Consider the following 26103-nt stretch of genomic DNA (forward strand, 5'->3'; position numbering starts at 1 on the left):
TTTTAAGATACTCCAGAGCAAGCTGCTGTAGTTTTGAATTCCACTAAAAGTGCTGGTATCCAAGCCACCTTGATGTGTAAACAGTGTTGTCTCTTACATGAGAGGATACAGCAGGACTGACTTAGCAAATAGAAACCACCTGAGCCAAGTTAGCTCTGTGGAAAATATTACTGAGCTATAGCAAACTATTATATTCATTCCTACAATTCTATTATGTGTGGTGAGGGCTTTTGTGTTAGGTAGTTATTTGATTGGTACCTGGCATTCATTCTGCCAGTTTGCATTTAAATGGAATGCCTAACATGAGAACTTAGGAGGAATAAAAGAGCACACAGGAAGAGTTAAGTGAAACACAGTAACAACAACAAAAATCCAGAGTTTACAGCTCCTCTCTTCTCATTTTTCTTATCCTTTTCCATTCTGGTTCTAGCCTCATGCTACTGGTTATCTTCTCAACCTTGTATCATCATTTGGTCTCCCCAAATTAACACAGTGAGGGTTTATACTTTCAAAGGGAAAAAGAGGTGATAGATGGTGGAAGAGGCTAAAAATTAAAGGGAGTTGTAATCTCCCTATTTTCACCACTTTCCCTTGATCACCTAATTGAAGCTTTTGTGGTATAAGAGAAAGTTAAAGTCCGGTTAACCATACAAATTCATTTGAAGTGGTGTGTAAGATTACTATTTATGAAGAGCCCTGAGTTTTAGATGTGATCTTAGGTCTGAAGTAGGAGTAGGGGATAGCACATGACAACTATCAGAATGACTTCTAGAGTTAGTTTAAAATTAATGTTTGAATGCTACTTTATACTTAATGTATTTTGCATACAGTATATAATTTAATCCTCATAACAAACTTTTTTTTTTTTTTTTTTTTTTTTAAAGCCAATTCTTCCACAAGAAGAATGGGAATGCCTGAATCTTACTATTACAAGTCTATATCCTGGAATACTAAGGCCCATAGGCAACACAGACTGAATATTCTTTTTTTTTTTCCAACAGACTGCTGCCGTGGAAATTACCTTTTTCTGTCACTAGATTTATTTGTGCGATACACACAGCTCCTATAAAGTGTTTACTCTAGGAGGACATATGGTATTACTGTATAATGCTTTGAAATAGCAAATTAAAAGGTAGTTCCCTTTCCTAGTGAGTAAACACAAAACCATAGCCTTCAGGAAGTAGAAATCAGATACCTCAGCTCTCCATGCTCAAAAGAGTAAAATTGTTAAAGATCAGCCTGCTCAGTCATGGTCTGCTCAGAGTATCTATTTTATTGATGTTGAGAAGCACCTAATCTGTAATATATGAAGTCCTTCCTTAGATTATAAACTCTGAAGGCAAAAATCATGTCTCTTTTATTAACAATTGTCTCTAGTGCTTAGCCCAATGCATGGCACATCGTAGGTGCTTAGTTTAAATATTTATTGAATGAATGGTAGTGCACAACATTGTAAAATTAGTCAGTCTGGAGAGAAACAATCCTTTTTAGTATGATTTTTTTCTTTCATTGATACCTAATATTTTACATATTTATGGGGTACATGTGAATACTTTATACATGTATAGAATGTGCAGTGATCAAGTGAGGGTGTTTGGGGTTTTCATCACCTTGAGAATTTATATGTTGGTGACATTGGAAGTCCTCTTTTCTAGCTACTTTGAAATATATGATGTATTATTGCTAATTATAGTCACCCTGGGCTCTGGAACATTAGAACTTTTTTCTTCTATCTAACTATAAGTTTTGTACTCATTCACCAAACTCTATTCATTTCTCCTCCTCATCCTGAGAAACAATCCTTACAATTAGTTTTATTGATGATGAGGGAAGATATGTAATCATTTAATTTTTAGTTTTTAAAGTTCTGTTATTTTGGTGTGTACCTGAATGGAAAATACAAGAAAGGGAAAGGTTCTGGCTTCCAGATTAAGCTGATCAAAATGGACTACAGAGATTGTCGAGGTGCCTAAGTGAAAGGTCCTTAATAGAGCAAGAGAGACTTTATACTGCAGCTGTTTGCTGATATTCAGAGGCAGAACTACCTATTTTTATCCTTTGGCCACATTCCAATGAACTGTCCCAGCAGATGGAACAGAGACTAAGAATTGGAAGGATTATCCTTTGAGTGGAGAGTTGAAATTGTCAAGATATATGATCCCTGACTTTCAGATTTCTAGAGGATGATATAAACAGGTTAGGAGATGCCTAATCTAGTACCTCTGACCAATGACAATATCTGAAACTTTTGTTACCCTCTCTAGATAACTACCCTTTTCACCTTACCCTAACTTTGCTTCTACAGCAATCAGAGCTGTTTTATCTAGACAGGAAAGGCAGCTTCCCAGGCCTTTTCCAGCTATGTTAGCTGGTGGAAAGGGGCCCTTTTTTACTTTTATAAAGTGTGACTCTAACGTAATGGAACTATTTATGTACACACAAACCACACAGAAAAATTAGTCCCATTACCCCATAGTAATTTCCTGTGTTTTTAACCTAATAGTTTTGCCCATAAATACCAAAAGGAATAAAAAAGGAGGGACTTTTTACAAGTGTTATTTATTTGTAGGCCAAATATTCTGCCTGTCACCTATCTTAGGATGCTGTTTACCATTCTGATTTCTTTTTTTCTGATTTGTTTTTTCTTCTGTAATTGCAGCTTTGGCTTTACAGATAAAGTAATAAAGAAGAGCCAGTGTCCCATTGGGGTCTTTGGTAATGGTTTCAAGTCAGGCTCCATGCGGCTAGGAAAGGACGCCCTTGTCTTCACCAAGAATGGGGGTACTCTCACTGTTGGACTTCTGTCACAGACCTATCTGGAATGTGTCCAGGCCCAGGCAGTTATTGTACCAATTGTTCCATTCAACCAGCAAAACAATATCCTTTCTGGAAATGGAGAATGTTGGTTAAAGATTAGTCCAATCTGAGTGTTTTGATAGGAACCTCTTCAGGTCAAATCCAACTATCAGAAGTTTTAAAAGAGGTATTCAAATGTCTTAAATTTAACTGGGATTTTTCTGTATTAAATATTTTAAAAATAAGACCATTGACAGAAGCTTAGAAATGTTTTTGCTGTATTGAAATTTTCATTGTTACACAGTTTGATCTATATGGTATGTGTCTGCTCTACCACCATCCCATGGTAAAGCTCCCGGGGCCTGCCTTTTTTCCCCCCACAAAGGATAGCTACATTTGTATTGATACGCCTAGAAACGTACTGTTTATCAGCTTATATAATAGCAGAATAGTCATTTCCCTATATCTGCACAGCTGTTACTTCTGTTAGACACCTGGTTGTCTTGACTGGAACAGTATAGCAATAAGGTTTTAACTTATTGCTTCCGAAGAAGTTAAAAATTTAAGCCTTTGATCTTTGCTTTTAAATATAAGACTTTGTTTACATTATATCTTTGAAGCTATATTCTGCATGGGCAACTGATTTTGGAGCTTGTCTCTATAACCTTTCTCCATTTTTCACCTTTCTTCTTTCTATAGCAGTAATATGCATGCTTTATGTCTGTAGTTTTGTCTAAATATGCAACCCAAAGGGCAGATCTTCCTTCTCAATAGCATCCTAAGATATTATTTTTTTCTTTGACTATATTTGATTTTACAAAAAATGATTGTTACCGAGGATTCATTGCCCAGCCTAGAAGCCATCTTGAACTATTCCATTTTCAACAGTGAAAATGACCTGCTGGCCCAGTTTGATGCCATCCCAGGCAAAAAAGGCACTCGTGTTCTCATTTGGAACATCCGCAGGTATAGTATTACGAAGGTGATAGCTTCTAATAAACAAAGGTAGTATGATGAAACACATTTTTATTTAATTTTAACTTTCAAAATTTTTATAGAAAGACAGGGTCTCATTTATGTTGCCCAGGCTAGTCTCGAACACCTGGCTTCAAGCGATATTCCCTCCTTAGCCTCCCAAATTATTGGGATTACGAGTGTGAGCCACTGCACTTGGCCTAGCACATTTTAATAACTCTTTTTAGAGAAGCAAAGTAGATAAATTTTGATACATATTTATATCTCATTGCATACTTTTATGTAACTTCGTCTTAGAAAAACAAGAGTTCTGGCTGGGTGCAGTGGCTCATGCTTGTAATCCCAGCACTTTGGGAGGCTGAGGTGGGCAGATCACGAGGTTGAGAGACTGAGACCATCCTGGCCAACATGGTGAAACCCCGTCTCTATTAAAAAAAAAAAAAAAAGTACAAAAATTAGCTGGGTGTGGTGGTGCACGCCTGTAGTCCCAGCTACTTGGGAGGTTGAGGCAGGAGAATCACTTGAACCCAGGAGTTGGAAGTTGCAGTGAGCCGAGATCACGCCACTGCACTCCAGCTTGGCAACAGAGTGAGACTCCGTCTCAAAAAAAAAAAAAAAAAAAAGAAAAAGGAAAACAGTTCTGTTTGAGATAGTGGTTCTTGTTGGTAAAATGTGGTATGTTTAAGGTGGAAACACACATATCCTGAGGCTATTGCCACAGATAATTAGGACAGTTTAGCATATTCTAAGCTCCTCAGAATCCTTTATAAATATGTTTCACATTCATGGGCACTTTTTTTTTTTTTTTTTTTTTTTTTAATGAGACAGAGTCTCTCTTGCCCAGGCTGGAGTGCAGTGGTGGAAACTTGGTTCACTGTAACCTTCACCTTCTGGGTTCAAGTGATTCTTGTGCCTCAGCCTCTCGAGTAGCTGGGATTACAGATGTGTGCCACCACGTCTGGCTAATTTTTATATTTTTTGTAGAGACGGAGTTTTGCCATGTTGTCCAGGCTGATCTTGTACTCCTGACCTCAAGTGATCCACCCACCCCAGCCTCTATTACTGGAGTGAGACACCGTGCCTGGCCAATAGGCATTTTTTTATGTTTGGTAATTGATAGTTATTTTACTTATTAGACAATGACAATGAAGCATGAGAAAGAAAAATTAGAGCAAACAAAATACAGTAAGATCTTTAAAAAATAACAACTTCTATATTAGTGCTTTCACAGTAGCTGGATTAGAAGTAGAAAAATCTGGCCAGGCATGGTGGCTCACACCTGTAATTCCAGTACTTTGGGAGGCCAAGGCAGGAGGATCACTTGAGGCCAGGAATTTGAAACCAGCCTGGGCAACAAAGTGAGACCCTGTCTCTTAAAAAAAAAAAAAAAGGAGAGAAGTAGAAAAAAATCTTTGAAGCACATAAATATGAACTATAATGAGACTAGGTTAAGATCATGTCTTCAAAACTAATAAAACAATCTAGAAATACTTTATGGTATTTCATTTTTTTAATCTTAGCATGTCTAATGGAATACATTTAAGAATGGATTATGGCTCAAGCCTGTAATCCCAGCACTTTGGGAGGCTGAGACGGGCAGATCACGAGGTCAGGAGATCGAGACCATCCTGGCTAACATGGTGAAACACCGTCTCTACTAAAAAAATACAAAGAACTAGCCAGGCGTGGTGGCGGGCGCCTGTAGTCCCAGCTACTCGGGAGGCTGAGGCAGGAGAATGGCGTAAACCCGGGAGGCAGAGCTTGCAGTGAGTGGAGATGGTGCCACTGCACTCCAGCCTGGGCAACAGAGCAAGACTCCATCTCAAAAAAGAAAAAAGAATGGATTAACACTTAAATACTAAAAAAAAACCCTAAAAACCTTTAATATAAAATAGAGGTATTACTGATATGCCTAATAGAAAAGATTATCAGATACATTTCTTCATCCTTTTCTCCTTAGGTGAAGTATTTTGTCTCATTTACCTGGGTAAAACAAATAAAAACAATGCTGGTTTATATAGAGAGTACTGTACTTAAAAGAAGTGTGACTCACACATTGGTAATTTAGATCCTCGCTGTGTCCTACTGAGAAAACCTCAAGTAATATAGTTTGTATTACAAAGAATTTTTTGAGGTATTACAGTGATTTACATATCTTAAACAGAACTTTTTCTTTTTATGTCATTTCCCAGTTATGTGTATGGTACTAGGTGCTATACAGGTTGACTTTCCCTAATCCAAAAATCTAAAATCTGAAATGCTGTAAAATCTAAAACATTTTGAGCACAGACATGACAACTCAAAGGAAATGATCATTGGAACATTTCGGATTTTGGATTTTTAGATTAGGGGTGCTCAACCAGTAAGTATAATGCAAATATTTCAAAATCCAAAAGGATCCAAAACACTTCTGGTCCCAAACATTTCAGTTAAGGGATACTCAACCTGTATAAATAAAGGATTACATGGTCAAATAAATTTGGGAAAAGCTGACTTAAGGTTTACTGTGTTGCTTTATTGTAGGACTTCTGAGGGTCCTGGAGTACTTTAATATACTAATGTATGTTGAAAATATGTAAAAGAGCTATATACTATGCAGTGTTTCCCAATCAATTTTGAAAAAGTATTTCTTTAGGTTGGGTGGTGGCTCACACCTCTAAACCCAGACCTTTGGGAGAACAACATGGGAGAATTGCTTGAACCCAGAAGTTGGAGGCCATGGTGAGCTATGATCATGCCACTGCACTCCAGCCTGGGCAACAGAGCAAGACCCTGTCTCTAACGAAAATGTTTCTACAGACCTTTTTTCCTTAGATGGGGAAGGTGAGGGACAAGGAAGACAGAGAATCTCCTCAGGGCATATGCCTTGGGGTCGGGTGGAGTAGTGAGAATCAGAATTATCCTGGAAAATCCATAATATGCTATCATACATTGACATGGACATGATGCAGACAGACCATAATGGCTCTGGTGCAGCCCTATAAAAGGAGCTACAATTTCAACACAGCAGCTCTGAGCTTACAGAGCCTGAAGTATGAAGCAGAGTTATCACTAGAGCTCGAGGTGACTCTGAGGGCTAAGAATTATTTCTCAATTTTATTTGATCTTAGAACTTTTATGTATTTTATGTATTTTATTTTATGTACTTTTTAAGAGTATCTTGTGAGATTACTGTTGCACAGAATAAATTTTGGGAACTACTGTTCTGATATATATGTTTTCTCTAAAACCTGTCATTTGAGTTTTTTTCAAGGATTAAGATGGGTCTTAACCTTTTTTCCCGGCAGTGGTTAGTGATATAGCTCAGGGTCTTGGAATGGATCAAAACCAAGTGGCCCAAAAAGATTATGGGAAGAAGAAAGTTCCTTATGAAAGGAATATTAGTACCATTATGTGTAAATGATAATTCTATAAATGGTATCCTAGAGGACTAGTAAATATATGCGGCTTTTATAACAATCTTTTTTCCTTTTAAGAAATAGGATTAGATCTGGGGAGATGTTAGTATCTTTTTTGTTTGAAGTTGGTAGAAGTGGGTTTTGATTCATCTGTTCATTCAGTTGGGGAAAATGATGTTGAGTGACTTACTAACAATACCTAGAAAGCTTGTGTCTATTTTAAGATCCCACTTTGAAGATAGCTGACATCCATTTGATTTATCAGATCATAGACATTCCACGTTCTTTTTTTCTTAGGAATGTGGCATCATCACCTCTATGAAAAAGTAGATTTGTTTAGAATGGGAATACCCTTAAGTATCATATGATCCTCCACCCAAGTGGTTTGTAGTTCCTTTGCACTGGTAGTCAGGGAAGGAAACAGATACCTGAGTTTTGGCTCATATTGTTTTTTTTCTTTTGGGTTCCTAGTGCATTTTTTGTCCTTTGGAGCCAGTTTTTGTTAGATTGGTACTTGTCTGTTTTCCCCAGAAATAAAAATGGAAAATCTGAGTTGGACTTTGATACAGATCAATATGACATCCTGGTATCAGACTTTGACACAGAAGAAAAAATGACTGGCGGTATTACCTCTGAGCTGCCAGAAACAGAATATTCTTTAAGGGTAAGTAAGAATGGTTTTTCAACAATGAGAGGTAAGATTTCCTATAACCTGAAAATATTATAGAACAAGATCTTCTTTTAGTTATACAAAGATGACAACCCTCCAGCCATGTGCTAGTATTCCTTTTTATTGTCTCCGTTGAGACAGTTTAGATAATATAGTCAACAGTACCTTAGTGTGGTAGTTTACATAGTGTAAGAAGGTATAGAAATGGAGCCAAATCTTTGCCCAGCATAGAATCAGGTGATAGCAGTGTTTTATGGGGATGTCAGCAGAATTGGCAATATCACATAACTTTCCCTTCACCATTCTATTCCACAGGCATTTTGTGGTATTCTATACATGAAGCCACGGATGAAAATTTTTCTGCGTCAAAAGAAGGTGACTACCCAGATGATTGCCAAGAGCCTGGCCAATGTAGAATATGATACATATAAACCTACCTTCACAGTATCCTTACAACTATACCACTACATGAAGTTGACCTCTTTATTTCAGGATTAAGTTTTCAGGTTGACACAGAAAAACAAAAACTTTCCCTTTCCAATTCAAAAGCATATGTCATAGTACACATTCTATTATAGTGTACTCTGAGGAAGTCTTTCTTAAATGCCAATCTACGTACCATTTTTATCAGAAATCACCTGGAAACTGTTGAAATAATAGAATCCTGAGACTGGAGATTCTGGTTCAGTAGTGTCTGAAACCTTTTTTAAAAAAAATAAGAAATATTTATTATTTTAAAATCCTCAGCTGATTCTAATGAGCAGCCAGGTTTGAGAATCTCTACTGTAAGGAATAATACACATCATTTGGTTTGTACTGGGATTTTGATATATATTAAATTTACTGAAATAAGCAAAATACTGACTAGAACTTCTTAATCTTGTAGATACACTGCAATTTTTTGTTGTAACAGGTCCAGACTTACATTGATTGAAGTTAGGAAAGTGGAAATTAAAAGTTGATTTTCTAGAGTGAAATAAATCTTCTTAGGTTTGACATAAATTCCTGGTACTTCTCATAATGGTAGCCACTCAGAGGAGCCATTGCTTTTTACTTCTACCTCTCCCCCGCATTGCATCGAGAATGGATTTCAGAGACTAGAAAAAAATCTTAAGATGAACTGTGGATATTAGGTACAATTTCGTTGATGGCTTTTGGGGCAGAAAATGTTTTTGGAAGGCTGAAAACTTGCAAGATTATGAAAAATTGACCTTTTAATTTATTTTCTAGTAACTAAGCACAACTCTTGGCCTGAGAAACATGCTCACACTCTATTTGCTTTATCAAAGGCATTATCTAGCATGCTTTGTCCTTCCCTGACCAAAAATGAGAAATCGTTGGTCTCTTTTTTCTCCTTTTTGGAAACACATATCTTGGCTACTAGGAATGTTTTCTTAAAGCACTAAACAAATCAATTTAATAAAGCCAGAGCTAGCATTGTTTGCTTCTATAGGTGAATTAGTTATAATCTCACCATATGTAGACTAGGATATTAGTACCATAGGTTTAACAGAGCCAGTCTAAAGAAATGCTTTCCAACTACTGTTTTAGGATATAACACATACTGTCTCTAGCTTTTTTCTTTTGTGGGTTTCTGTCTGGGAAACTTTTATGCCTGCATTCTATATGTTACCTCAGCTCTTCTCAGACTCCCTTCTCATTAAACCAAATTACCTTCCAATATTATAGTTTGGACTAAACAGATTTACTTTAGGCATGGGTAAAATGAAAGTCCTAATAAAATTTCCCCCAAGGTCACTGAGGAACAAGATCATTGATACTAACTTACTTACTTCTCAATTATCAAAGTCCACTTCTTTCGTCTTTGTTCTGTCTCCTTGCACTAATATGGCAAGTCTCCTACCCCAGTGTACCCTCACTCCATAATTTGAAATTTTAAAAGTGCACAACAGAAAGAAAAATTTGACAATCTTTATCTTTACAAAGTTAATTTTATGGCATAGGATTTTGGTTTGTTTGCTTGCAGGAGTTTTGTCTTGTTTTGTTTTTGCATTAGAATAGGTCTTATTTGAGGTTTTATGTGAACTGCTAGAGTCCAGAACATTATATATTCTGAGCCAAACATTACTGTGTTATGCACCCACTTGAGTCATGTCTTTGTGTCATATGTGACCCATTTGTTATAGGGTTTTGATGCAAGTAGCTTTTCTTTTAAAGGGGGCATGGAGATCATTTTTTGAATAAGTGACAAAAGTAAATTTTCATTTGACTCATTTAGACATGAAGGTTTCTTAGAATTTGTTTTAATGAAAATCTCAGTTTCTCTGTCTCCCCTTTATCTTTCTCACTTACTTACCTCGGTTTTTAAATTAAGTAGGACCTGTTAAAAACTCATCATTATTCATATTTTACTTGTAATAATCAGTTGTCTTCATTTCATTTATCCAAGCTTGTTAACTTCTTCCCATGAGATGTATCACTACAGGACTATTCATTGTTCTTTACTTTTGCTTTTGCTTTCATTGTGTTTGGTATGGTAAGAAGATTTACTTTATTGGATATAATTTTACAGTTTCGTATTGGCCCATTTACAGCTCTTATCAGAACCTATGAGCCCTAGCAGCAAATTGAGCAACTAGCAAGGGCTAAAAAATGTTTTGTGATTATTTGTCAATTTTATAATCACTGATGGTGTTTAGGTATCTTTTCTTACAGTCTTTCTGTGCGTGTGTGTGGTGTGTGTGTGGTGTGTGTGCGTGTGTGTGTGTGATGTTTTTATAATCTGAGCATTTCCTGATATTCTCACATATTTCAAGGGCATAATTTTAAAAGAGCTGCATGTAGCTGTATCAGCATTTATTTAATCATTTCTTTATTGTTGAACATTTAAATTATTTCTGTTTTTCTGCTTTTATAACAAATTGAAAAATCTCTGTAATTCCTAAACCTTTGTGGGCCTCCCTGACTGTTTCTGTGGGATAAATTCTTTAAAAGATAATTACTTGGTCGAATATTAAGAATATTCTCAAAGCAATTGCAACAGGTGTTTAAATGCCCTCTCAAAAGGTTGTACCAATTTATGTCCCTTGGTATTTGATGGTTTTTCTATAATATGGTGCAAAATTTATTGTTGAAGTCCCTGGTATGTTTGTCTCCTTAACAATGTTCTTCTCAGAATAAGCAGGTGAGAATCACCTTTGGGTTCTCTTGCAAGAATAGTAACCAGTTTGGAATAATGATGTATCATAACAACCGACTCATAAAATCCTTTGAGAAGGTGGGGTGCCAGGTGAAGGTGAGTGGTTAATATTTCTTTGTCATAGGAGGCTGAAAAGAGTAGGAAGAGAATTTAAAATTTGCAAAGGGGATAGGCTCATTAATGGCTTTTACTCCCATCTTATGATGCTTATTGAATTCTGATCCTGGAATTGTGTTACCAGTGAGCTGTCTTGTGTTGAAAAACTCTTTCTACCTCTCATTCTTCAGATGTTAATCAACCCAACAACTTTACTGAATGCATTTTCTAAGTAGCTGTTACTAAGAGGCAGAATGAGAATACCAGCAAGTTTACCATGTGTCTCAGCTTATTTGTGTTTTAGGTAACTCTTTCCATTTTCTTGGGAAGACAATAAGGCGTAGTGAAAGGCATATAAAATATGGTGGTTGAAGACCAGGATTTGGGTCCTGAATTTTCCATTTACAAACTGTGTAACCTTGGATAAATTGTTTAATTTATCTGAGGATCAATTTCCTGACCTATAAAGTGGAAACAACAATAATAAACATACCTGCTTTGCCTACCTCGCAGCTTACAGGGTTGAGAGATTTAAATGGGATAAATTATGTGAAAATATTTTTTAAACCACTCTATACAAATTTTACCATCATCTTTAATGTCTTAATGATTATTTAAAGTAGCAATGTCTACAAGTATCCCTTTTATTCCTGTTTTACAGATAAGATTGCTAACGCACAAAAATGATGAACTGCTTCATCATAGTAAGACAGTTATATAAAGCCCAGGATAACTCATTTTCAGCCTATTTTGTTTTTCCTTGTTATAGCACCTTTAGACAACTCATGTTTGTGTGCCAGTCTAATTACACCTTTACTCGGTTTCTTCCGTTAAAGAATTAGAATATAATTTAAATCTATGAAACTCTTGCATCAACTTGTAATTAATAATTGCTGTGTGACTCTCTTTAGTAGTTGTTTGGTGGCCTATGTATGTGGGAGAATTGTTTATTTTAATATAGGATCACATAGCACCCCTAAAATTGTTTTCAGATGAATATTTGTTTCAGTTCCTTAGAACAGTAGTATATAACCTTGGTTTTTTAGCACGGTAATTCTTTATTCAAATGCAGTCTTATGGTAGTCCTGGAATATAAAGCAGATAAAAGTTGAGGTAGTGTGGGTGAAGTAGAGATGGCTACTAATTGCTGAAGACTCCTAGTGATCTATGGATCATATTTTGAAAATCTCTGCCCTAGAATTTGTCAGAATTTCTAGTTCAGTTTAATGCTTGCAGTCTGTTGATGTACATTCTAAGTGTTTCTCTAGATCTTGATGGTCTTTTCTTGCTCATGAACGTTATGTAACCTTTCTATTATTGTTTGGAATCAAAAGGAAATGCCTGCAGGCAGCCAACAGTAATGTAAGTGTTGAAATTAATATTTTCTTCTAAGCCAACTCGTGGAGAAGGTGTAGGAGTAATTGGAGTCATTGAGTGCAATTTCCTAAAACCTGCCTACAACAAACAAGACTTTGAGTATACCAAGGAGTACCGGTGAGTCACTCCCAACCTGAGGTGCTTCCGTTAGTTTGTTCAGATGTGATTCTATTCTCCAAAGCCTCTAAAACCATCTCTAAAAACCTGCTAAATAAGTTAACTGAGAATTACTTCAAATATGTTTTCTAAGATTAGAGATAAAATGATTTCATTTTAAATTAAATTTAAATTTTGCTGAATGATATATGGAGTCTTGTTGAGATAAACCTTACCTTTAGAAATTATGCAAAGAGCATAGGAGTAATTTGGTAAAAGATTTCTGGGGAAATGAAAAGCTTTGGAATTGATCTTAATGGAAACAGATGAATGGATCTGAAGTTATGGAATACATTGGGTAAAAAAAAGCAGATTGAAATTTGTTCCAAAAATTTTTCTTGAAGCCAGTGAACAGATTTAGAGCAAAGTGGTGGAACAGCAGGAAAGACGTGCTTTCTTTAAAGCATCTAGATTTAATAGGGCAAGCAAACAGGTAAGAATCTGAAAGGAACTCGACATTATGGCTGAACCAGTAGGGATATTTTTAGAAGACAAAGAAAGGAGTTTTTAAAGCCAGGTTAGAATAGTTTGTTTTAAAAATGTCGAGAGGGAAATGAGTTTTATTTCATTAAGTATTATGAGACAGCTTCTATGTGCCAGGTACTAAGGATGAAAAATAAGACCCTTCGACACCTATAAACAAATATGTATGCAAATAAGAAACTTAAATACTTATAATTGTTTAATAGGGGATATGTGCAAAGCAGGGAGAACTTTAAATATGCCTAAGGGAGTCAGGGAAGGCTTCACAAAGCAGATTATATTTGAGATTAAACATGAAGGAAAAGTTTTCTAGGTGTACAGTAGAGGAAGGACATTCTAAGCAGAGGGAAGTATCTGTAAGCGCAGAAAAGGATAAGGGGTATTCTGGGAGTCTGGAGAAAGAAGGCATGAGGACATTTGCTGTCATTTTCCTTGAAGTCTCAGTAGCAAATATTTTTCTTAGAGTGGGAGAAAAGAAATTTCCGAAATCTCTTTTGTTTTGTGCCCAGACCGTAATGAAGTCAAGTCTTGTATCTTAATTTGTCTGGAACCACAAGAATTTTAGGTTTATTGTTTGAGAGAGATAACTATTGGAATGGCAACTCCAAATTAATTTCAGGGTAATTGGTTCATGGTCACTTGGGCTACTCAGTGGTTATGACAACTACCTGCCCTCAGTCTAAGTAAAATGGTCATTTAAATATAAATCTGGCCCATAATGGAAATCTTTGGCCAGGACTTGACTCTTAGGAGTGAAAACTTAGGAATGACATTAGTTTGACAAAAGTATCCGAGTCAAGTTGTTATGTTTCAGTTGAATGAAAAGAATAGTGAATTGCTGATGACTACCTAAATAATTAAGATTTGTGAAATTCAAATGTTAGATATTAAAAATTATTTAACATCTTTCTATATCATCTTTGCCACCAACCCCCCAAATCTACCTTTAACATTTTACAGGCGTTAGACCTTTGGCTTTTGATGTCTAGTTTTGGTATGATGAGGTGATTGCAGTGGATCAGTTAGAGATAGTCTGTAGACAGTAGATTTATTCAGTTGAACACACAGGATTTCTGACTTAGCATAACATCTGCTACATACTTTATTAAAAACAGAGAACTAGTATACTATTCTGCGTGTAGTCTTTTGAGAATAACAAATTTGCATAACTCTTGTGCCAATTCTGGCACCTTTGCCCTTTTTTATTCAATTTATTTTATATAAAATGAAAAGGTATTTAAATTAAAAAAACAGGAATTTAAGGGAGGGATTAGAGAAGGTTGTCTGCTATAACAAACTCATCCTATGAATATTATAGATATCAAAACCTGCAAATGATAAAGGAGATACCAGCCATCATACTGCTGGAATGTCTACAAATAAATCATCTGTAATATCACTTTTAACAGTTGTGGAGCTTACAGACATTTGTATAAACAGATTGTAACATATATGAAGTAATTTGGTGAGCAATAAAAAAGCTCTTTGATCAATCAAAGCCTAAGTAGCATGTTATGGGGAAAATGCCTTGATAGAGGAGATGGGGAAGGTTTTGGGTAGAAAGTATGATTTGAGATGTGCCTCACATGTTACAAGACATGGAAGAGAGGAAAGGGAAATCTTTTTTTTTTTTGGAGACAGAGTCTTGCTCTGTCACCCAGGCCGGAGTGCAGTGGCCAGATCTCGGCTCACTGCAAGCTCCGCCTCCCGGGTTCACGCCATTCTCGAGAGGAAAGGGAATTCTAAGATGGAATTGTAGCATGAGCTAAGGTACTGACAGGAACTCAGAATTGGTAAGAATATGGGGAGGAGAGATAACGGGATATAACTAGAGTGAAGGCAAATCAAGTTAAATGGGTAGAGTAGAGCCATACCCTAGAGGAGCAGTTGGCAAACTTTTTCTGAAAAGGGCTGGAAGGGGTCACAACTACTCGATTTTGCTGTAGTATGAAAGCAGCCATAGACAATAAGTAAAGGAATCGGCATGGCTATGTCTAATATAATTTTATTTACAAAAACAGGCAGTGGGCTGGATTTGGCTCCAGTTTGCTGACCCCTGTCCTAGAACCATCATTCCTAAATTACATGCTAAGCTACACATAATGAAATCATAGGAGAGCCATGAGGTTATTTTACATCTTTGAGGGAAATATAGTGATACTCAACTTCTGTCTATAAACCACAGAAATTGTCTTCTATTGCTGTCATAACAAATTACCACATAACTTAGTGGCTGATAACAATACTAATTTACTGTAGTAGCGTGCTGTAGGTTAGATGTCCTACACAGATCTTACTGGGCTCTAATCGAGGTATTGGCAGGGCTGCATTCCTTTCTGGAGGCTCTAGGGAAGAATCCAGTTTCCTGTCTTTTCCAGCTTATAGAGGCTACCAGCATTTCTTGCCCATGGCCCTCTTCCTTCACCTTCAAAGCTAGCAGTGACAGGTTGAGTCCTCATATTGCATCACTCTGATGACCTTACTTTTGTCATCACATCTTCTCTGATTCTGACTCTTCTGCTGCACTCTTCTACTTCTAAGGTCCCTTGTGATTACATGGGATAATTCAGGATATTCTTTCTGTCTTAAGGTCAACTTGATGAGTAACCTAAATTTCCACTTGCTGTGTAAACATTATCACAGTCTTCCCTTTGTTCTCCCAGATTCCGCTTACATCTCATATGCAAAATATGTTCACCCCATTCCAACATTTCCAAAAGTCTCCACCCATTACAGCATCAATGCAGGGTCAAAAATTTCATGTAAATGTCATCAACTAAAAAGTCTCAAATCTCATTATCTAAATCACATAAGGGCGATACTCTGAGTATGGTACATCTTCGGGCAAAACTCCTCTACATCTGAGGATATGTATTTTCTTTTTTTGTATTTTGCTGTTAAAATACAGTGGTGGGACAAGCATAGGATACTAATTATATATATTCTTTTTCGAATGGGGGAGAAACTAAAAGGAAAAAAGGGGTCACAGGTCCCAGGCATTTTCAAAAATCTAGCCATGCACATTCCATTAAATTTCAAGGCCTTCATCCTCTAGTCTTGAGGCTTTGCTCTCTGGGCTTATGATTCCACCCTCAAAGTTGACTTTCCTTTTTCCTGAAGGGTAGCATGTGTTTGCAGCTGAGTAGTTTCATCAGCCTGTTTCCTGACTGTAGAATTTTGAGGGTCCAACAGGCTTCTCTCCATCCCTTTCAATTCAAGCTAGCTTTTTGTTTTGTTTTGTTTGTTTATTTGTTTTTGAGATGGAGTTTTTCTCTTGTTGTCCAGGCTGGAGTGCAGTGGCACTCCACCGCAACCTCCCCATCCTGGGTTCAAGCGATTGTCCTGCCTCAGCCTCCAGAGTAGCCGGGATTACAGGCATGCACCACCACGCCCAGTTAATTTTGTATTTTTAGTAGAGACAGGGTTTCTCCATGTTGGTCAGTCTGGTCTTGAACTCCTGCCTCAGCCTCCCAAAGTGCTGGGATTTCAGGTGCGAGCCACCGCGCCCAGCCTCAAGCTAGCTGTCATGCTAGTATGCCACTCTTAAGAATCTTGTGAGTCTCCCATGTATGTCATGTATATTCATGTCATCCAACAAGAGGCTCTGGGCAGGTCTTTCCTGGGGAATCCTATATCTGTTTTTTGGCTTCAGCTGAGATGGCTGTGGAGATCTGTGAGTCATATGCTTTATCTTTCTTTTTATTATTATACTTTAAATTCTGGGTTACATGGGCAGAATGTGCAGTTTTGTTACATAGGTATACATATGCCATGGTGGTTTGCTGCACCCATCAACCCATCACCTACATTAGGTATTTCTCCTAATATTATCCCTACCCTAGCCCCACAGCCCCTACAGGCCCCAGTTTTTGATGTTCCCCTCCCTGTGTCTGTGTGTTCTTGTTGTCCAACTCCCACCTGAACATGTGATGTTTGATTTTCTGATCTTGTTATAGTTTGCTGAGAATGATGGTTTCCAGCTTCATCCATGTCCCTGCAAAGGACATGAAATCATCCTTTTTTATGGCTCCTTAGTATTCCATGGTGTATATGTGCCACATTTTCTTAATCCAGTCTATCATTGATGGACATTTGAGTTGGTTCTAAGTCTTTGCTATTGTGAATAGTGCCGCAATAAACCTAATGTGTGCAAGTGTCTATAGCAGCATGATTTATAATCTTTTGGGTATATACCCAGTAATGGGATGGCTGGGTCAAATGGTATTTTTAGTTCTAGATCCTTGAGGAATTGTCACACTGTCTTCCACAATGGTTGAACTAGTTTACGTAAACTCCCACCAACAGTGTCAAAGGGTTCCTATTTTCCACAACCTCTCCAGCATCTGTTATTTCCTGACTTTTTAATGATTGCCATTCTAACTGGTGTGAGATGGTACCTCATTGTGGTTTTGATTTGCATTTCTCTAATGACCAGTGATAATAAGCATTTTTTTCATATGTCTGTTGGCTGCATAAATGTCTTCTTTTGCGAAGTGTCTGTTCATATCCTTTGCCCATTTTTTGATGGGGTTGTTGGTTTTTTCCTTGTAAATTTGTTCAAGTTCTTTGTAGATTCTGGATATTAGCCCTTTGTCAGATGGATAGCTTACAAAATTTTCTCCCATTCTGTAGGTTACCTGTTCACTCTGATGGTAGTTTCTTTTGCTGTGCAGAAGCTCTTTAGTTTAATGAGATCCCATTTGTCAGTGTTAGCTTTTGTTACCACTGCTTTTGGTGTTTTAGACATGAAGTCTTTGCCCATTATGTCCTGAATGGTATTGCCCAGGTTTTCTTTTAGGATTTTTATGGTCCTAGGTTTTACATTTAAGTTTTTGATCCATCTTGAGTTGATTTTTCTATAAGGTGTAAGAAAGGGGTCCAGTTTCAGTTTTCTGTAGATGGCTAGCCAGTTTTCCTAACACCATTTAGTAAATATGGAATATTTTCCCCATTGCTTGTGTGTATCAGGTGTGTTAAAGATCAGATGGTGGTAGATGTGTGATATTATTTCTGAGGCCTCTGTTCTGTTCCATTAGTCTATATATCTGTTTTGGTACCAGTACCATGCTGTTTTGGTTACTGTAGCCTTGTAGTAAAGTTTGAAGTCAGGTAGCGTGATGCCTCCAGCTTTGTTCTCCTTGCCCAGGATTGTCTTGGCTATGTGGGCTCCTTTTTGGTTCCATATGAAGTTTAAAGTAGGTTTTTCCAATTCTGTGACGAAAGTCAGTGGTAACTTGATGGAGATAGCATTGAATCTATAAATTACTTTGGGCACTAAGGCCATTTTCATGATATTGATTCTTCCTATCCATGAGCATGGAATGTTTTTCCATTTGTTTGTGTCCTCTCTTATTTGCTTGAGCAGTGATTTGTAGTTCTCCTTGAAGAGCTCCTTCACATCCATTGTAAGTTACATTCCTAGGTATTTTATTCTCTTAGTAGCAATTGTGAAGGGGAGTTCACTCATGATTTGGCTGTTTGTCTGTTATTAGTGTATAGGAATGCTTGTGATTTTTGCACATTGATTTCGTATCCTGAGACTGCTGAAGTTGCTTATCAGCTTAAGGAGATTTTGGGCTGAGACGATGGGGTTTTCTAAATATACAGTCATGTCATCTGCAAACAGAGACAATTTGACTTTCTCTCTTCCTATTTGAATACGGTTTATTGCTTTCTCTTGCCTGATTGCCCTGGCCAGAACTTCTAGTACTGTGTTGAATAGGAGTGGAGAGAGAGGGCATCCTTGTCTTGTGCCAGTTTTCAAAGGGAATACTTCCAGTGTTTGCCCATTCAGTATGATACTGGCTGTGGGCTTGTCATAAATAGCTCTTATAATGTTGAGATACGTTCCATCAATACCTAGTTTATTGAGTTTTTAGCGTGAAAGGCTGTTGAATTTCATTGAAGGCTTTTTCTGCATCTATTGAGATAACCATGTGGTTTTTGTCATTGGTTCTGTTTATGTGATGGATTACGTTTATTGATTTGTATATGCTGAAGCAGCCTTGCATCCCAGGGATGAAGCCAACTTGATCGCGGAGGATAAGCTTTTTGATGTGCTGCTGGATTCGGTTTGCCAGTGTTATTGAGGATTTTCGCATTGATGTTCATCAGGGATATTGGCCTAAAATTTTCTTTTTTTGTTGTGTCTCTGCCAGACTTTGGTATCAGGATGATGCTGGCCTCATAAAATGACTTAGGGAGGGTTCCCTCTTTTTCTATCGATTGGAATAGTTTCAGAAGGAATGGTGCCAGCTCCTCTTTGTAGCTCTGGTAGAATTCATCTGTGAATCCGTCTGGTCCTGGACTTTTTTTGGTTGGTAGGCTATTAATTATTGCCTCAATTTCAGAGCCTGTTATTGGTCTATTCAGAGATTCAACTTCTTCCTGCTTTACACTTAGGAGGGTGTATGTGTCCAGGAATTTATCCATTTCTTTTAGATTTTATAGTTTATTTGCTTAGAAGTGTTTATAGTATTCTCTGATGGTAGTTTGTATTTCTGTGGGATTGGTGGTGATATCCCCTTTATCATTTTTCATTGTGTCTATTTGATTCTTCTCTCTTTTCTTCTTTATTAATCTTGCTAGCAGTCTGTCTATTTGGTTGATCTTTTCAAAAAATCAGCTCCTGGATTCATTGAATTTTTGAAGGGTTTTTTGTGTCTCTATCTCCTTCAGTTCTGCTCTGATCTTAGTTATTTCTTGTCTTCTGCTAGCTTTTGAATGTGTTTGCTCTTGCTTCTCTAGTTTTTTAAATTGTAATGTTAGGATGTTGATTTTAGATCTCTCCTGCTTTTGCTTGTGGGCATTTAGTGCTATAAATTTCCCTGTACACACAGCTTTAAACGTGTCCCAGAGATTCTGGTATGTTGTGTCTTTGTTCTCATTAGTTTCAAAGACCATCTTTATTTCTGCCTTCATTTCGTTATTTACCCAGTAGTCATTCAGGAGCAGGTTGTTCAGTTTCCATGTAGTTGTGTGATTTTGAGTGAGATTATTAATCCTGAGTTATAATTTGATTGCACTGTGGTCTGAGAGACAGTTTTTTGTGATTTCTGTTCTTTTACATTTGATGAGTGTTTTACTTCCAGTTATGTGGTCAATTTTAGAATAAGTGCTATGTGGTACTGAGAAGAATGTATATTCTGTTGATTTGGGGTGGAGAGTTCTGTAGATGTCTATTAGGTCTAATTGGTCCAGAGCTGAGTTCAAGTCCTGTATATCCTTGTTAATTTTCTGTCTCATTGATCTAATGTTGACAGTGGGGTGTTAAAGTCTCCCTTTATTATTGTGTGGGAGTCTAAGTCTCTTTGTAGGTTTCCAAGAACTTGCTTTATGAATCTGGGTGTTCTTGTATTGGGTACATGTATATTTAGGATAGTTAGCTCTTCTTGTTGAATTGATCCCTTTACCATCATGTAATGGCCTTTTTTGTCTCTTTTGATCTTTGTTGGTTTAAAGTCTGTTTTATCAGAGAGTAGAATTGCAACCCCTGCTTTTTTTTGCTTTCCATTTCTGCGGTAGATCTTCCTCCATGCCTTTATTTTGAGCCTATGTGTGTCTTTGCGTGTGATATGGGTCTCCTGAATACAGCACACCGATGGGTCTTGACTGTTTATCCAGTTTGCCAGTCTGTGTCTTTTAATTGGGGCATTTAGCCCATTTATATTTAAGGTTAATATTGTTATGTGTGAATTCGATCCTGTCATTATGATGCTAGCTAATTATTTCACCTATTAATTCGTGCAGTTTCTTTATAGTGTTGATAGTCTGTACAATTTGGCATGTTTTTGCAGTGACTGGTACTGGTTGTTCCTATCTATGTTTAGTGCTTCCTTCAGGAGCTCTTGTAAGGCAGGCCTGGTGGTGACGTAATCTCTCAGCATTTACTTGTCTGTTAAGGATTTTATTTCTCCTTCACTTATGAAGCTTAGTTTGACTGTATATGAAATTCTTATTTGAAAATTCTTTTCTTTAAGAATGTTGAATATTGGCCCCTACTCTATTCTGGCTTGTAGGGTTTCTGCAGAGAGATCCACTGTTAGTCTGATGGGCTTCCGTTTGTGGGTAACCCGTCCTTTCTCTCTGGCTGCCCTTAGCAGTTTTTTCTTCATTTAATCCTTGGTGAAACTGACAATTATGTGTCTTGGGATTGCTCTTCTCGAGGAGTATCTTTGTGGTGTTCTCTGTATTTCCTGAATTTGAATGTTGGCCTGTCTTTCTAGGTTGGGGAAGTTCTCCTGGATAATATCCTGAAGAGTGTTTTCTAACTTGGTTCCATTTTCCTGTCACTTTCAGGATCACCAGTCAAATGTAGATTTGGTCTTTTCACATAGTCCCATATTTTTTGGAGGCTTTGTTCATTTCTTTTCACTCTTTTTTCTCTAATCTTGTCTTCTTGCTTTATTTCATTAATTTAATCTTCAGTCATTGATTCCTTTCTTCTGCTTCATCGAATTGGCTATTGAAGCTTGTGTATGCTTCACGAAGTTCTCATACTGTGGTTTTCAGCTCTATCAGGTCATTAAAGCTCTTCTCTACACTGGTTATTCTAATTAGCCATTTGTCTAACCTTTTTTCTAGATTTTTAGCTTCCTTGGGATGGGTTAGAACATTTTCCTTTAGCTCAGAGTAGTTTGTTATTACCCACCTTCTGAAGCCTACTTCTGTCAAGTCGTCAAACTCATTCTCCATCCAGTTTTGTTCCCTTGCTGGCGAGGAGTTGTGTTCCTTTGGAGGAGAAGTGTTCTGGTTTTTGGAATTTTCAGCCTTTCTGCTTTGGTTTCTCCCCATCATTGTGGTTTTATCTACCTTTGGTCTTTGATGTTGGGGACCTATGGATGGGGTTTTGGTTTGGATGTCCTTTTAGCTGATGTTGATGCTATTCCTTTCTGTTTGTTAGTTTTCCTTCTAACAGACAGGCCCCTCAGCTGCAGGTCTGTTGGAGTTTGCTGGAGGTCCACTCCAGATGCTGTTCGCCTGGGTATCACAAGTGGAGGCTGCAGAACAACAAATATTGCTGCCTGATCCTTCCTCTGGAAGCTTTGTCCCAGAGGGGCACCCGCCTGTTTGAGGTGTCTGTTGGCCCTTACTGGAAGGTGTCTCCCAGTCAGGCTACACGGGGGTCAGGGACTCACTTGAGGAGGCAGTCTGTCCGTTATCGGAGCTTGAACGCTGTGCTGGAAGAACCACTGCTTTCTTCAGAGCTGGCGGGCAGGGACTTTTAAGTCTGCAGAAGCTGTCTGCTGCCTTTTGTTCAGATATGCCCTGCCCCCAGAGGTGGAATCTAGAGAGGCAGTAGGCCTTGCTGAGCTGTGGTGGGCTCCGCCCAGTTCAAGCTTCCCTGCTGCTTTGTGTACACTGTGAACATAGAACCGCCTTCTCAAGCCTCAGCAATGGCGATGCCCCTCCCCCTGCCAAGGTCCCATGTTCCAGGTCGATTTCAGACTGCTGCACTAGCAGCGAGCAAGGCGCTGTGGGCGTGGCACCCGCCAAGCCAGGCACAGGGGGGTTTCTCCTGGTCTGCTGGTTGCAAAGACCATGGGAAAAGTGCAGTATTTGGGCACCAGTGTACTGCTCCTCCAGGTACACTCACTCACGGCTTCCCTTGGCTGGGAAAGGGAAATCCCCCGACCTCTTGTGTTTCCCGGTGAGGCGATGCACCACCCTGCTTTGGCTCTCCCTCCGTGGGCTGCACCCACTCTCCAACCAGTCCCAATGAGATGAACCAGTTACCTCAGTTGGAAATGCAGAAATCACCTGTCTGCTGCATCAATCTCGCTGGGAGCTGTAGACTGGGGCTGTTACTGTTCAGCCATCTTGGAAGCGCTCACTTTATCTTTTAAAAGAGTATTTTGTGTGACTGAATGCTCTGACCTTCTGATTTTCTGAGATATTAACAAAAGATTGTCCAGGCCCAGCCTCAACTTTTTCTCTAGAGCATATTTTCCTGACAGTGAATCTCTAAATTTTAGCATATTTTGCAATGTGAATGGGCTGAGAATTTCCCAAGTCATCAAGTCCTGGTTTCTTTTTGTTTAACAGTTCATTCTTCAATTTGTCTCTTTCCTCTTGCATTTTACATAAGCAGCAAGAAGACATCAGGCTATACCTTTAACACTTTTCCTGAAGATCTCCTCAGCTAAATTTCCAGTTTCATCATTTATAAGTTGTGTTTTCCACATAACTGTAGGACAATTCTGCTAAGCTTTCTGCCACTGTGTAACAAGGATCATCTTCTCTCAAGTTTTCCAATAACATGTTTGTCACTTCCTTCTGAGCCTTCACTAGCAATGCCTTTAACATCCATATTTCTACCAATAGTCTGTTTACAATGATTTGGGTATTTTCTAAGGTAATTTGTGTTTTCTCTGCCATACTTTTCACTTCTTTCTGAGCCCTCAATAGTGAAAGCATGTATTAACATCTATATTTCTACTACATTGAAGGCAATGTAGGTTTTTTCTGTCAAACTTCTCAAAATTGTTGCAGCCTCTGCCAATTACCAATTCTAAAGCCACTTCCATGTTTTTAAGTATTTGTTATAGTAGTACCCCACTTCCAGATACCATCTGCTATATTCTTTTTCATTATATCATATCTTTGTGAATCTGGATTTAATCCATTTACATTTAAAATAATTACTGATGAGGAGAGACTTACTTCTGTCATTTTGTTGTTTGTTTTCTGTGTCTGTTGTAGCTTTCTTTGCCCCTCATTTCCTACATTGCCATCTTTTGTGTTTAGGTGATTTTTTTTATATATAGTGAAACATTTAAATTCCTTTCTCATTTCCTTTTGTGTATATTCTATAGCTGTTTTCTTTGTGGTTATCATGGGAATTACATTTAATATCTTTAAGTTATGACACTCTAATTTGGGTTTATACCACCTTAACTTCAATTCCTTACAAAAGTTCTGCTCCTTTAACAGCTGCATCACCATTCCTTTCAGTTGTTGATATCACAGAATTACATCTTTGTACATTGTGTGTCCAAAATCATAAACAAATAATTTGTAATGGATTAGCCTTTTAAATTATGTAGAAAACAAAATGTGGAGTTACAAACCAAAGTTACAATAATACTGGCTTGCAGACTTGTAACTTTTATCTTTTCTTTTCTTTTCTTTTCTTTTTTTTTTTTTTGAGATGTAATTTTGCTCTTGTTGCCTGGGCTGGAGTGCAATGGTGCCATCTTGGCTCACTACAACCTCCCCTTCCTGGTTCACGCTATTCTCCTGCCTCAGCCTCCCACATAGCTGGGATTACAGGCATGAGCCACTGCAACTGGCCCATTTTTTTCTTTTAAATGTATTCTCTTACATTATATAGAAAATAAAAAGTGGAGTTACAAACTTTAAGGATTCCTTGAATGTAATATGTTGTTTCTCTCTTGGTGTTTTTAAGATTCTCTGTCTTTGACTTTCATGGTTTGATTACAATGTGTCTGGGTCTGAGTCTCTCCGAGTTCGTCCTACTTGCAGTTAAGGTTGGATGTTTATATTCGTGTCTTTCATCAAATTTGGGAAGTTTTTGGCAATTACTTATTTAAATATTCTTTCTGTTCCTTTCTCTCTTCTCTTTCTGGGACTCTGCTAATGCATATGTTGGACCAGTTATGATGTCCTATGGGTCCCTTAGTTTTTGTTCACTTTTCTTCAATCTTTGTTCTTTCTGCTCTTAATACTTGATAATTTCCAATTTTTATCTTCAAGTTCACTGCTGCTTTTTTCTGTCTGATCAGATCTGCCTTTGAATTCCTGCAGTGGATTTTTTATTTCAGTTTTTAGACTTTTCAGCTTCAGACTTTCTTTTGGATTTCTTTTTAGGTTTGTTACCTCTTTGTTGATTTTCTATTTTGCTTATGCATTGTTTTCTTGACTTTCTACTCATCTTCATATAGTTTTTTGAGTATCTTTAAGACCATTTTAAAATCTTTGTCGAGTTGATCTATCAGTTCTTTTTCAGGGGTGATTTCTTTTTTTTCCTTTGAATGGGCCACCCTGTCTTGTTTGTTTGTATGCCTTGTAACTTTTTGTTGCAAACTGAACATTTGAATCTAATAATGTGGTAACTCTGGAAATAAAATTCTCCTTTCCTATGGTTTGCTGTTTGTTGTTATTGTTGTTGTTGTTGTTATTGTTGTAGGCTTTCTCTGTGCCAAGGAATAACCTGAGAAGTAAGTTTAAGGTCTTTTCACTTCTTTTTTTCAGCTTGCATTTTTTTTTCTGGGCATTCACAGTGGCTTTCTAATTTTCCCTATATGTGGAATTGCTTTTGAATGTCCTTGTCTTTATGTCTGGCTCACGAAAGGGGAAAATAGAGAAATAGAGGAGGAAAAAAAGATGCCAGGACTTTGAATCCTCTGGATGTCACTTCAACTGGAGGAGGAGAGGGTTGAAACAATGGAGGAGGTTCAACAACAATGGTCTCTTGCTTCTTGTTTTCACATCTGTGATCAAAAGCAGCGAGCAGTGATCAGATTTGCAATATTTGGAGGACAGTGTCCTTTTTGCTTACACTGGCTCCTACAAGTTGCTCTTAGAACACATGCAGAGTTGCTTCTATAGGGCTGGGAATGGGGAATGGGTAGCTATTACTGAGCTAAGAACTGAAATTGACCAAAATTAACCACAATTTACCATCCAAGCTTTCCCCTGGAAGTTGCAAACTTTCCAATAGACTCCAGAGTTTCAAAATAGTTACATCATGCAGCTTTTGCTACTGCAGTTGTTGTATATGTAAGGAGACAGCTTCCACATGCTTCTTATTCTGCCATCTTCCCATAAGCCCATCTAATCTTCTTCTTTTTAAAGTAGATTTTAAGTAGATTTTTAAGAGGAAATGAGGAATAGTTCTTCATCTGTGACTTGAGGGAAGGATACAGACATAGAGTAGGAACAGTAATAGGTTGAAGGGGAGTAAGAGTTTATAGGGGAGGTCATATATGATTATGTTAATCTTTTCTGTGTAGTGAGAATCTAATTTAATA

The 26103-nt window shown here is 37.6% G+C and overlaps 1 protein-coding gene across 3 annotated transcripts in view; it reads left to right on the forward strand.

The window, feature by feature from the left end:
* MORC4 (MORC family CW-type zinc finger 4) overlaps positions 1–26103 on the forward strand; it is a 60327-nt gene that overhangs the window by 12041 nt on the left and 22183 nt on the right. For 2 of the 3 annotated variants that reach the window (XM_007992476.3, XM_007992478.3), the window contains exons 4-9: positions 2660–2877; positions 3615–3762; positions 7701–7833; positions 8155–8283; positions 10976–11095; positions 12489–12589. In XM_007992476.3, coding sequence (XP_007990667.1) covers positions 2660–2877; positions 3615–3762; positions 7701–7833; positions 8155–8283; positions 10976–11095; positions 12489–12589 — 849 coding nt within the window. The remainder of the gene's footprint in view (positions 1–2659; positions 2878–3614; positions 3763–7700; positions 7834–8154; positions 8284–10975; positions 11096–12488; positions 12590–26103) is intronic. The other variant, XM_073013491.1, reaches the window with a different exon arrangement.

Source organism: Chlorocebus sabaeus, chromosome X, assembly GCF_047675955.1.
Source record: "Chlorocebus sabaeus isolate Y175 chromosome X, mChlSab1.0.hap1, whole genome shotgun sequence".
NCBI classification, from domain to species: Eukaryota; Metazoa; Chordata; class Mammalia; order Primates; family Cercopithecidae; genus Chlorocebus; species Chlorocebus sabaeus.